General features: G+C 38.0%; 1 protein-coding gene across 1 annotated transcript in view; it reads right to left on the bottom strand.

Moving 5' to 3' along the window:
• Window positions 1-9,163: 9,163 nt before the first annotated feature.
• LOC306869597 (kinesin-like protein KIF1C) overlaps window positions 9,164-14,629 on the bottom strand; it is a 68,245-nt gene continuing 62,779 nt past the window's right edge. Inside the window, exon 24 of the mRNA XM_079416389.1 lies at window positions 9,164-13,015. Within this exon, the coding sequence (XP_079272515.1) occupies window positions 12,119-13,015 (897 nt within the window). The 3' untranslated portion in view covers window positions 9,164-12,118. The remainder of the gene's footprint in view (window positions 13,016-14,629) is intronic.

Genomic DNA, 14,629 nt, shown 5'->3' with positions numbered 1-14,629 from the left:
ACAATGTTCCAATAGTGCCACAGATTGTGACGTCAGTGCTATAACTGTGCCATTCCAGGACATTCAGTTCTCTGTTCTCAAGATAATGCTGAATGTCCTGCTGAATGAGCTTTCTCTCAAGCTTCAGCAGTTTTTATTAAAAAAGAATATCAGTTGGTGGGCTCTTTTGACTTGGAGCAGTATGCAACCACACAGAACCTTGCAACACCCTACAGCGGGGTTCCTCGAATCTTGCCCTGGAGGGCCAATGCGCTGCAGAGTTTAGCTCCAACCCTGATCAAACTCACCTATCTGTGATTTTCTAATGATTCTGAAGACACTGATTAGCAGCTCAGGTGTGTTTGATTAGGGTTAGAGCTAAACTCTTCCGGAAAGTGGATCTTGTGGGCCAGATTTAAGGATCCCTGCCCTAAAGCAACCAGAAAATTTTATTCTCACAATTCTGACTTCTTGCAATTCTGAGTTTATATCTCACAGTTCTCACTTTTTTTTCTCAGAATTTCATTGTGAAATAAAAAGTCGCAATTAGCATTTTTAATTTCTTTCTTTTTTTGAATTACATGGCAGAAATCCTCTTCCTTTCTTTTTTTAATTACATGGCAGAAATCATCTTCCATGGACAGTTGCATTTTAAGTGGCTTAAATATTTAGTGAACAATTAATTTTAATAATATTATCTTAATATAATATAATATAATTTCTAAGAATATTTTCTTATTAAGTTTTATATCCTGTATTGAATTAGAGTATTTAGGAGATATTAAAGAAATTCTGCACTAGAATCAGCACCAAATGGAAGTGCAATCTGTTTGAGAAGTCTGTCTGGGCCAGATATAGCAGGGACTGTTTGCTTGAATAATGGCAGGCAAAAAGGATGTTCGAAAATTCATTATTTTTTTCAAAATCTGTTTTGTGCAAGATACACACTTCACCTTCATATGTAGGATTTGTAGTTCATTATAAATAGTGAATTGGGTCGTGGTCTGAATAATTTTGCAAGGCATCATATGTGTGGGGCTTGGCTTCAGCGGTCAGCATCCTTTGCATTAAGTGGACAGAGTCATAATTTAAAGATCATAGTTCACAAATAGTCATGAAGGTCATAGGTTAACATGACCAGAGAACTGTGCAAGTATTGCTTTGTGTGTTTGACAAATACAAGCTGCGTCAGTGACAATGAAAAGCGAAGCGCTTCACTTTTAAAAATGTGTTTGTGTCATTCCATGATTTCAGATCCAAAGACACAGATTGGCTAGATTAAGTAACTATTGTCAATTTCCCATCAGCCATTGTTGAATATTACAGTGTGCAGTGCCTCAGAACGAGGTTCATGACTCCAGCTGTTCCATAACCCAGTGACCACAGAAAATGATTTGGACTTAAGAATACAAATTTTGTTGACAGTAATGTATTTACAATGAACATCTAAGGGGCAAGTGCACCACATGGGTTAAAGCTGAAATGTGAAGCTATATACTTTACACAGAAAATTAGTAAATGATATTCTCACATTAGCTTTGTGTCTAATCTTGTGGTTACACTTTCAAAATTATATTTTAGCATTTACAACAGTACAGTGCCTTGCCCCATAGACTTCCATTAATGCAAGTGAGTTACTGTAAATAGTTTTAGTTCATACAAAATATTATTTTCTGCAGTAACTGACATGGTGAAGTACTCTTTTGACTCTACTGAACCCAGGTAAAAACAAAAAGACAAAAAGATTCAGCTCAATAAACAGGCATAGACAGGATTAAACCCTTTATTTTATACTAAGATCGGTTTGCAATATGAGTTGCATTGGAGAAACCCTGACCAAGGTCAGCAAAGCTAGCAAGATTCACTGTTTTTATTACAATTAGAATCTCATTCTTTATTTTCATGTTTTTTGAAATTTTTATTGGAATGCTTTTGCCTTCTCAAAAATCCAAGACTGCTACTTATTCAGCTAAGCTTTACTCTATTAAACAGAGCTGGGATTGGAGAGAATGATGAGCACTGACAGATCTGAGATCAGTTATGCTGCTTTTCTTAGCATATTTAAAAGTCAAGATTGAATGGTCAAGCTGGTCCTGGGTCACTTCTTAACACAAACACAAGTCCCTTTAGTGGTAATTCTAGTTCACTTCTGTATTCTCTCTACAGCACTGGTTGGTTCTAATGGCTCTTTGTATTTATAATGATCAATGATTTATGTAAGTATTGTACCGGAGTTGGCAAGTTGGAAAGGCATCGAAATGACTGAACTTTTTTTATCCACATAATTATTAGCAAGATTGAACTATCAGTTAACCTGAACTAATGTATATATATACATACATATATATATATATATATATATATATATATATATATATATATATATATAGTGCACTCCCTCATATGGTAATTTTGCCTGAATATGTTAAATTTACTGTCATGCAACAAGAAAAAATTAAAAAAGGAAAAAAACAACAACAACAAGAAACAAACAAACAAGAAACAAGCCCTGTACTGAATGTATCTTGCTTGCCTTTAAAATGTGTGGAGAAAACTATTGTCACAGGTGTCATTTATGTCAACTACAGGAGAGCATGACAATCACAACAACACTTGCATGTTACACGCACAAATTCATGCGCACATACACACTTGTCTTTTGTGAATGTCATCCAAAAAACAAATTCACAACTTCCATAATAAAAGCACATTGTCATTATAAATTCACATGTAAAAGGTCATTTAAACGAATTCAACATTTTAAAAGTGATTTGACATTCAGGATATTCTCTAAGTGAATCTTACAAAAAAACATACTACATATCATCCCATAATCAAAGGAAAAAAATTGCATTAAAAAAATTAGGAACTGGAAAAAAAGGAAGAAGAAAAAAAATCACATTTGACCAATTTGTCAAGATATATCAACTTTTTTGTTTTTGTTTTTGGGAGATTCACATAAAAGAGAATCAAAAGTATGTGTAACACTGTATAAATAAGCACATGCTGTATGCAGTGTCCATCACACTCTGTGTTTGTGCTGGTTGTGTAGTCAGACTGTATGAAGCAGCTGTGAGTTTAACACACCAATGATTTTATCTGATGAAACAAATGTTACACAACTGCATACTTCAATTTCTTGCATATTAGACAGTAGTGTTGAGTTGAACAGTATTCAGATACTTTATTGCTCATAAGTGTACAAAGCCCATGCAGAAACTTCATGATGTTTATTATTGTTTTATGATTGACTAAAAACCCTGCATTTTTTTATTCAGTACCAATTCAGTTAATCAGTATTCTTATTAAGCTATTTGACAAATACTTTAAAGGTTTAGTTCACTCAAAAATGAAAATTAGTCCATGTTTTACTCAAACAAATGACAATTTACTAAAACTTGTCCTGGCTCTTTCAAGCTTTATAATGACACGGGTGGGTGTTTCAGTTAAAATGCAACTGTCCACGGGTGGGTGTGTTTGCGCATTTTAATATGGATGATGTGCTTTATTTCACCTCTTTTGGACTGTTGAACAAAAACACCCGCTCATGCCATTATAAAGCATTGAAGAACCAGGACAATTTTTAATATAACTCTGATTGAATTTGTCTGAAAGACGAAAGTCATATACACCTAGGATGCCTTGAGGGTGAGTAAAACATGGACTAATTTTCATTTTTGGGTGAACTAACCCTTTAATATATTCATCTATTTATAAAATACATATATGCTCAACTCATGCACGGCAGGACAACATGAGGCAACACATATTAAAGGAACAGTTAACCTAAAAATGAAAATTATGTCATCATTTACCTACTCTCATGTCGTTCCAAACCTGTATACTTTTATTTCTTAAGTGGAGTGCAAAATAAATTTAGAAGAACACTGGGGTCAGCTTTTACCAGTCCCAGTAACCCTTCCATGACTACAGAAAAATCCAGGAAGGAACTCGTGGCCTGCAGATATGCCTTAGCCCTCTGGCACTGTGGAGTGCTCCTGTAGAAATTGCAGCACTGAACCAACTGAGCAGTGGACTGGGTCAGCTTGGTGTTGTGCACACCATGATTCAAAGAAACACCACTTCATGGCATAAAGCTTGATTCCACAGGGTCCAGACCCATAGCTTCCATATCTGAAGCTGGGAGTGAAAGAGTGTGCCCCATGCCTGGAAGAGAAGGTCCCACCTGATCAGAATCAACCAAGGAGAGCCTTCCAGGAGAGATATTAGGTCCAAGAACCACACTCGGGCCACCCAGAATGGACCCCCTAGCAATAAACTCCATCCTGGTGAACTCTGACTAGAAGTGCAGAGCGATCGGGGAAATGCATACAGACCTAGCCTCAGCCACACCTGTTCCATGGCATCCAACCCGAGCAGAGCTGCAGGTGCGAGGAAAAACTAGAGGAGACAGCGGGTCATCTCTACAGAGGCCAACATGTACACTTCCGCTCTGCCAAATTAACCTCGGGGTGGAGTCTCCATTCCACAGGCTTCAGCCCCTGTCTTGACAGGATGTCTGCTCCCATATTTGAATGCCCTGGAATACAAACTGTTTGACTCAGTTTGACTTAAGCCCAGAGCAGTATGTGCTGCACCAACTTGAACAGGGGGCACAAAAGCAGACCTCCCTGCAGATTTATACATCAGACTACTGTTGTGTTGTCCATCCACATCAACATGTGGTAGCCTCTTAGGTCCAGGAGAAGTAGCCCAAAACAGAGCCTTCATCTCAAGCCAAGTTATGTGCCAAATGAGATGGCTTATGTGCACCCAGTGTGGGACTCAGGGTGAGAAACCAGGGTTCCTTCCACATAGAAGGGGAACGAAGGCTTCTGCATGTAACACTTATCCTTAAAAGCCACAACTGAAATGGTAGCTGAATCCCCAAAGGTGTCATGTTGGTGACTGCTGCCAAAAGACCAAATAACCTCTGGTATTGGCGGACAGGAATTCTCAACCCAGCCTGAAGTCTTTCAAGGTGACAAATATGGACTTGACTCGAGCAGAGGACAACTGTACCTGCATAGAAGTTGAGTTCCACACTACCCCTAGAAAAATTTTCCTCTGACTCAGTGAGAGGACGCTCTTCTTGATATTCAGTCTCAAACTCAAATGTCTCAAGTGAACAAGAATAACATATCGATGTCAAACCACTAACTCCCTTGAGTTAGACTGTGTCCTTTAAGTCTATCTTCACAAGCCAATCCTTGACTGAATATGAGCCATGATCATTTTGAGACATGTAAGTCTGCAGAGAATAGTTCAAAATTGGATGCAAACCCCTATCCCTTTTGCAGACTAGACAGTAACGGCCGTAAAAACCAGAATTGACTTGTGACGGGGGTTGTTTTTTCAGGACCATGAAACAGCATACTGGGAGGGAACCCCCAAACCTTGTTTTCTAAGATTCAATGAGAAAAGAGTGCCTTACCTCTTCAAGAGGTGCTAACTCCTTTATATGAATCAATATTTTTTGAATAGCAGGCAGATGCTACTCTCCATGAACTGCTGAATGGAGATTGAGGGAAAACCCCATTAGGGATTGAGCCTCCCGAAACACCAGAGGTTGCAGGGTTATTGGAAGTGTCCCCATAGGGCTCAGAGGAGGAGACAAGATTCATTGTAATAGAGCCTCAATTCATTGCTTCTTTGTAAAGAGGAGCTAGGGCCTGGCCTGGGCCGGCTTGTGGAAGCCTATGGCTCCTGGCTCCAGTGAAATGGTCTAAACACCACTGATTGCTTCGTGGCCACCTAAAGCACGTTGATAAAAGTATTAACTGTGTTGATGCACAGTCCAGGTGGTAAAAGCGGGGTGTCCAGAAGTGAGATTTTCTCTTTCTCCCTGATACCAGACAATCTGATCCACAGATGCCTCTTCATGGCAACCAACACAGCTATCGAACTGGAATGGGCCATCTGAGGGCTAATTCTGTGGCCCAGTGGAGTTCCCTGACTGACTCAGAATAAAGACCCTTACCAGAGTCCAGTTCTTTAACAGCCTTGTACACCTTTTTAATTGATGATGCCAAAGCGGGGGAGAGATACACGTGGGACAAATACGTATTTGATACACTGCCGATTTTTCAAGTTTTCCCACTTACAAAGAATGGAGAGATCTGTAATTTTCATTGTAGGTACACCTCCACTGTGAGAGACAGAATATAAATATAAAAAATCCAGAACATCACATTGTATGATTTTTTAATAATTAATTTCCATTTTATTGCATAAAATAAGCAAAAATTCTGGCTCTCACAGACCTGTTAGTTTGTCTTTAAGAAGCCCTCCTATCCTCCACTCATTACCTGTATTAATTGCACCTTTTTGAACTCGTTACCTGTATAAAAGACACCTGTTCACACACTCAATCAATCAGACTCCAACCTCTCCACTATGGGCAAGACCAAAGAGCTGTCTATGGACACTAGGGACAAAATTGTAGACCTGCACAAGGCTGGGAAGGGCTACAGGACAATAGGCAAACAGCATGGTGAGAAGGCAACAACTGTTGGTGCAATTATTTGAAAATGGAAGAAATTCAAGATGACTGTCAATCTCCCTCGGACTGGGGCTCCATGCAAAATCTCGCCTCGTGGAGTATCAATGATCCTGAGAAAGGTGAGGGATCAGAACTACACGGGAGGACCTGGTCAATGACTTGAAGAGAGCTGGGACCACAGTCAACGGTTACCATTAGTAACACACTACACCGTCATGGATTAAAATCCTGCAGCGTGTGTAAGGTCCCCCTGCTCAAGCCAGCATATGTCCAGGCCCATCTGAAGTTTGCCAAAGACCATCTGGATGATCCAGAGGAGGCATGGGAGAAGGTCATGTGGTCAGATGAGACCAAAATAGAACTTTTTGGTATAAACTCCACTCGCCATGTTTGGAGGAAGAAGGATGAGTACAATCCCAAGAACACTAGGTTCTCAGAGTCTGGCACAGAGCAAGAGAAAGGGCAGAGCCCACCTCATCAGCCAATTCCATCTCGGACCCCTATGTGGCAGACTTCGGACCTGAACCACAGTTTGCAGATGGCTGACTCTCATTACTCTTGAAAAGAGCCAGGCATGAGCTGAGCTTCTTCAAAGTGGCTAAAAGAAATGGCTTCCTGAAGACAAAGAAGCTAGTGACATGCATTTCAGTGTCTGTTTATGGTCTTGGTCATGCAGTTACATCACCATTGTTTGGCGGCCAATAAAAGTGCCATATTTTCCACACACCGGCTCACGTAGGAGCATTCCCATTGCATCAATGTCACGACGCAACACATGAAACAGAACCACAGAAGCAATTTTCAAAAGTTAAATCATCTTTATTTCTATAGCGCTTTATACAATACTATAGATTGTCAAAGCAACTTGTGGTAAACTAAAATATACTTTAATGTCATTTCTATAGAAACTTGTATGTCATGAATTTGAATGTATTTGTAATTGCACATTTGTAATGATGATGTTGCAATTCAGTATATTTAAAATATATGAACTTTAAATGAATGTAATTATCGAACAGTTATTTTGTCTTGTTTGATATATGTAAATATGCCTTACATCGAAGAGATTCCTCACGATCTAAATAAAAAAAAAGAATAATTTAAATCCCTCATAAAACAATGATAAATATCTTGTTGTGCAATGTGAATATAAAATTCTGAGCTGAAATGTATCTGTGTTTTTTGCTTGTATGTGAGTGTGTAACATCAGCCCTGGATGACACAGCTGACCCAGTTCTTTCGCAAAGGGTTGAAAATAGCCATGCGGCAGAAAGTGGGCAGATAAATGTGTGCTCTGTCTTGTGTTATGTATGTGCCTCATATCCCACTGAGAGTCTGTTATGATCACCTGCACCAGTGACATAACGTGCTGAATGTTCATGATACAGTACACACACAAAAATACCCCAATATATCAACTGCAATTATTGTGCTGGATTTTGTGCCTTTTATAGTACAGAAATCCAGTCAGCAGAATGCTTCCGTGTGAGCACGCTAGCCTTCATGCATGCACGCTTGTGTATGTCTAGCTTGTCAAGCTGCAAGCTATTTTAAAATAGTTTAACTACAAGGTAAAAATAGCATGCCAAGCTACAAGCTACAACCAAAAGCAGCAAACTGCATTAAAACAAAGATTATTAGATTAATATGGAAGCTTGTTTATGCACGGGACTAAAATAAATATTTTTCTCTCACAAATCTGACTTTTTTCTCGCAATTCTGAGTTTATATTCCACATTTCTGACTTTATATAAACTTTTAATGAAAAGTAAAGTCTGAATTGTGAGATACGAAGTTCCAATTACCTTTTTTTATTCTCTGACAGAATAAAATAAATCTGAATTTTAAGACGTAAAATGAAAATTCAGAGAAAAAGAATCAAGTTCAAAAGTAGTGCAGTTCTTCACATTGAAATGTATTTATTTTTCAATTGTTGAAATTACGCTGACTGACAGCAAAGATACCACTGAATAACCTCAGAAAATAACTTTCACCTCCCTTCTGATGCGCATATATGAATGGTAATATATTAATAAAAAATAAAAAAAATAAAAATAAAAAGCACATCATAGAATTACTAAAAGCTTCTAATATATATGTATATATATATATATATATATATATACAGTGCCCTCCAAAAGTATTGGAACAGTAAAGACAAAATTGCTCTGTTGGTTGTGGAGTCAAGACATTTACAAATATGATTAAAAGATAAATATGAGACAAAACTACAGAATGTCACATTTTATTATTGAGTGATTCAACACACAGATGTTTTACCAGCTAAGAAGTTCAGCACTTTTAGAGTTTCATCCCTCTATCTGATGTGAGCATAAACATTGGAACAGTTGCCACACAGGTCTCTCTAAGTGATCATCTGTGTCCTGTTGCATTAATTCTTCAGATATTAAAAGCAGGAAATGTTTACGCTCACATCAATGAGTGGGATGAAGTCTAAAAGTGCTGTTCCTTTTTATTTGGTAAAACATGTATGTGTTGAAATGGCTAAACAAATTATTTTAAAATATGAATAAAAACTAAACTGCAAGAAGACGGAGAATTTAACTTTTATTTCACTATATTTGGTTGGGTCAAATACAAACCTAGAGACTTTTTTTCCCGCATTTTGTATTTTTGGAAATTATACACAATCCATAAATGACTAAAAACAACTGGGGCAGTTAAGGTAAAATGATTTATTTTTCCAATTATAGATCAGCTGAGAATTTACAAGTGGTCAAAATGGGAATAACAGCACATCCTAACCATGTGCAACACAACAAGAATCCAGCAAGACGTCATAATTGTCTAGAATTAATCGAAATGTGGCACAACAATTCAACAGCTGTCAACCATGATTTATTATGCAAACAAAAACTGTCTAATAATAGACCTTAGTCAGGGCAGACAACAACATAAATGTAACATGGATTACAAAAAAGCTGTGAGGGACAGTCTTCACATGCATTGTGTAAAAAAGTCCTAGAACAGGTCATTTTGTCACAGCTGAACTAATGGAATGCTGTTAAACAGTACAATCCTGTACTTCCCTCACAGCCTCATTTTCATTCCTGCAAAACATTAAACATGGCCGTGACTAGGGTCTATAGCGGAGCAGGATTGGGTAATGTCACAGATCCAGACTTTTGCCGTTTGCCATAAATTCTGCTCCACTTTGCAGTTTATTCTGGCCAAAATTAATCTAACAAATGAATTGAAATGACGAAGCAATAGCAAATAAGTTGATTCAGTTTTTAGTATACAGCTATACGGAGTGGAATTTGAACCTCACTTATGTTGTTTGCATTGCCAACAGCCTCTTTCATTTATGTCGCTTTGCTATTGCAAAACATTGCCAGTGTGACAGCACCTTGACATAGAAGAGACAGAATCATTTTCTCTTTATTGTGTTGTGGCCAAGCACAAGGTAACACAAAAAAGTCAAAGATTGATTGTAGATTGACACCCAGATTGTTTGCACTTAAAGGGATAGTTCACCCCAAAATGAAAATTACCCATGATTTACTCATCCTCAAGCCATCCTAGGTGTATATAACTTCCTTCGAATATTCAAAAATGTCCTGGCTCTTCCAAGCTTTATAATGAAAGTGAATGAGGTTTAAGATTTTGAAGCCCAAAACTACATCTTTTCGTCATAAAAAGTACTCCAAAATAAAGGCCTCCTGACGCAAATATCCATATTTAAAACTTTATAAACCGTAATCTCTAGTTTCTGCTAACTGTCGTACGTGCAGATGATGGATGTAATGAAAATGGAGGATTTCGATATAAGCCAAGAAGAGACTGGTTTCCTTTGCTATAAACAAAACATGGTTCTCACAAGACTAGCATATTCTCACTGGAGCTTAAACGTGCATATGACAGTTAGCAGAATTAGCTAGAGATTACAGTTCATACAGTTTTAAATAAGGACATTTTTCTTACACAAATGCATCGATTCACTTTAGAAGGCCTTTATTAACCCCCCAGAGCCGTCTGGAGCAACTTTCCGATGGATTTCTGCACTTTAATTTGCTTCAAAAACTTGACCACTACTCACTGCCATTATAAAGCTTGGAATAGATGTCTGTGCGGGAGTTTCTTTTTAGCCCCGCTCTTGCCCGCTCCCGCAAGGTTATGTTCCACACCCTCCCGCTCCCGCTATATAGTCACTCTTTGTTCACCCGCTGTCCACTTAGAATAATTTTTTCCCCAACCTGACCATTCCCGCTGTTAAGATCTCGTTACCAGAATCTCACATTTAAATTTCCGTTACTTAAAGAGAGAGATAGGCTCACAAATAAAAGTGTAGTCTGCACAAAGTTGTATTTGTTATTTATTTCAACTTGTCAAGACAAAATTCGTTTAACATTTTGCGGTCAACACAGTAGGAAAAAGTGTTGGACAAAATGTAGGTTGTACAAAAATTGTATTTCTTATTTTTATTCGTCTTGTCAAGATACAATTGGTTTAACATTTTGCTGTCAACACAGTAGGAAAAAGTGTCGCAGAGAAAAAATAAATTTAGGTTGTACAAAAATTGTAGCCAAGCATACTTTTTTTTATTTGTCTTGTCAAAATACAAAATTCGTTTAATGTTTTGCTGTTAACAGTACAATATTGTTAGACTGCCTGCTCCCGTTAAAATGACACCAGAGTTACCGACCACTACCAAGTTTTATTCGGAAATTTAATCCTGCGTTGGAAGAAACCTGGTCAGTTCCTGCAGAGAGCCGTGGGAATTCAGACCTCTAGCTTGGAAGAGCCAGGATGATTTTTTATATAACTCAATGTATTTGTCTGAAAGAAGAAAGTCATATACACCAAGTCATATACACCTAGGATGGCTTGAGTAAATCGTGGGGTCTTTTTAATTTTTGTGTGAACTATCCCTTTAAATGTTTTTAGTATTATGTATCCCATTTCATTTTTTTAAGCCTAAACAACACAATTTATGAAACGCACGCCCCTCAGGATGCAGGAATAAAAGAACATGAGTGTATAGATAAAAAAAGGAGAAAAATGTCATCTATAAAAATTGCATCCAGAGCAGTTATAAGTCTGAGGGCTACTAAATCAAAATTCTTTGGCTTTTCAGCAGGCACAATGCAAAATCATCAGAAATCCAACAACAAAGAAAAAAAAAAAAAAAAAAAAAAATTCGCTAAATAGTTTCATAGGCCATACACTTCTCAGGCCATAATATCAACGTTGCAGTGCACTGTGCGTTAAAAGGAGCTCAATTCTCTTGCAAATACAGACCCTTTCAATTTATAACCTACTTATAGATACATATAAATCTGAATAACACAGAGATGTGTGAGCACATAAAAACATCACCCATAAAGCACTGTAGGTGCAGGTATGAAACTGCAATATGTACATAAAAATTCAGGTGCATAAAATGTTCTGTCTTATTTCGAACAGAATGGTGTTATTGCACTTACAAGGAGTTTCTCTTAAAAACCGTTCTCAGTTGCTGGACGCTCCCAGCACTCAAAACCCTTCCACAACAAACCAAAACATTGTATATATCTGAGGGTCCAAGGTTTCTAGGAGTCCCATCCAAGAACTGCAAACAAGAAAATCAAAGCGTTATTGCTCCCATATACATGACCATGCTCTCCACAGAAGAAATCAGGTCTCCATGGGGGTGCTATTGCAATCTGTGATGGATGGTGGATTGGGATTGCCTTCAGACCCATGTTGGATCATATCTGGAGGGTTGTCCTGTTTTTGAGGGTGATGGTAGTGAAAGTTGGGGTGTTTGTAGACACCTTGTCTGCTTTGGTTGTAATTGTGTTGGAATCCATCTCCAACAGACTGGTCTGAAGTAAAATTGGGATTGTACCAGGTGTAACGCGCTCTACCCTGCTTGTGCTGCCCTTGGATCGATCCACCGTCTTTACGCTCAAAATTTCCGGCCTGTTCGTTAGTTAAATATTCATCGAATGGATTCCGTCCCCTGTTTCTGGATCGTTGCCTGTTTCCCCAGTTGCCGTAGCCTCTGTTACCGTCATTGCGCCGCTGTTGGTGATGATTGTTTGGCCACTGGTCCTTGTTTGGTGAGGGAGATGTTTGGAAAGTATGAACCATATCAGTATTAAACTGAGCGGATGTGTCCTTTCCACCTTCACCCCCTGATGACGGGCCCCAGATGAAGCCACGGTGTTGGGAATTATTCTTAAAGGGGAACTGTAGCTTCCTCTCTTGAGGTGGTAAGAAGCGCCCAGTGCCTGGCAAGAAAAGACCATTGGGGTTGCGAGGGGTTTGAGAATTGAAAGATGGATTTGAGAATCGAGGCGATGCAGTACTGAATGGGTTGTTCTGAGAGTGTCCTGAGGGAGCCACCGGGTAGAGGTCATTGCTTGGCTGATTGCTGGGTCCTTTGCGACGTTTAGGGTCGTGGTATTTGTCCGGGTACTGCCAGCGATGGCGTCCTCGCCGGTACCCAGAATCCTCATCATGTCTGTTTACTTGTGCTGGTGGGTCGTCGCCTCTGGCCCCATCCAACCCAACGTTATCACTGTCTCCCTGAAATAAAACACCATGAAAATCTTTACAATAGCTTAAAAGGTGCACACAGTATAGTATGGTTACACTTTATTTTAAGGTGATGTTGTTACAATATAATTACACAAATAAGTACTGAGTAATATTAAGTAACCAAACATACTTACCAAGGTTATTATAATTTAGAATTTTTAAATTTGTTTTTATTTTAATATCGTTTTCAAATTTGCTATAAAATTCAGTTTAGTTTTTATAAGTTTCATTAATATTTTGTTATAGTTTTTATTTTGTGAACACATTTTTTAGTTTTTATATAGTTTAGTTTCAGTTTTGGTGTTAGTTTTAATTAAAGTTTAGCAGAATCAACAGATCACTTCCAGAGCGAAGGCCAAAGAAAGACGTAGGCATAATTTAACCTTAGTGAGGCAAACGTTTAGCGACACAAAATTAACGCATGCTGAGATTTATTAGATGGTAAAAGTATACAAATATACACCAAAAGGAAGCAGTCAAGCCTTTTTACTAAATAAACAAGTTGCGTTTATCTAATATGTCATATCTAATGGCGTGTTGAGATATTTAATATGAAAATAAATGTAGTCTAATTTGGTTATATGTCTTTTTTCTTATTTAACTATAATCATGATATTGTAGCTGTTGTGTCTTGCTCACTTTTCCATGAACAGCCACGCATAAATCACAAATGGAACCAATGAAATTCAATAATAATGGCGATCGTATTTAACAATAAAGGCTCATTTTTGAATATGTTCTCATGTATAAATATGTCTTTATGAGGAATTATAAGCGTGTATGAGATGTGATTTAACCTATGCATATTTGTTCGAGCCTATTTGTTCGAGCCTAGCAGAGTGATCACAAGATCAAGTTTTGTATTGTTTACAGAAAGGCGCGTTCTCATCTTTTTTTCTGTTAATTATGTTGTGTGCCTGCTTTTTTTCAAAGCACCAACATCTTTGTTTTCTTTTACAAAGGCTTGATTTTGTTTTGGGTGTGTACTAGAACATGCTCTCATGCTTGGTGGTTCGAAAATCGCATTATTTTTCACATACAGTAATTTACATTATTACAATACCCTTCTCCCCAGCCTGGAACAAACGGCTCAATTAGTTCCGGGTTTGATGAAGGCCCGCGTTCCAAAAAACTAAATGTGTTTTGATTGGTTAGCTGTCCCAGTGCGTTGTGATTGGTGAACAGCTTAGACGGTGTTTCAGTACTGCCCCGCCCCTTGCCAAAGCAGCCAAAGTTCATCAATATTGCTATCTCAATTCGGACCCCGAGAATATTGAACAAGAGGTTTGCGCAGAACATTTGCACGCACTGATATTGCAAGACATATTAAAGTGGTAATGTTATTGTTGTTTTTTGGGCTAAATCATGTTTTAGATAGGATGTCAACAACAGCTCAGCTTAAAAATAACTGCCTTTACTATGCACAGATAAGTAATATGTATTATGTTCATTGTTCTTTAATTCTAACATTATAACATAAATGGTTACAAATTCTGCTTTATCAGACATTACATGCAGCATGAAATGAAAATGACATCCAAAATTTTCTGGAGACAGTCGGTTTCCTTCAGAAATACAGTGATATAAAAACACCCGCATCGG

This window comes from Barbus barbus, assembly GCF_936440315.1.
Source record: "Barbus barbus genome assembly, chromosome: 5".
Lineage (NCBI taxonomy): Eukaryota > Metazoa > Chordata > Actinopteri > Cypriniformes > Cyprinidae > Barbus > Barbus barbus.
Note: the sequence above shows the minus strand (reverse complement) of the source record. Positions and strands in the feature narration are given on the sequence as shown.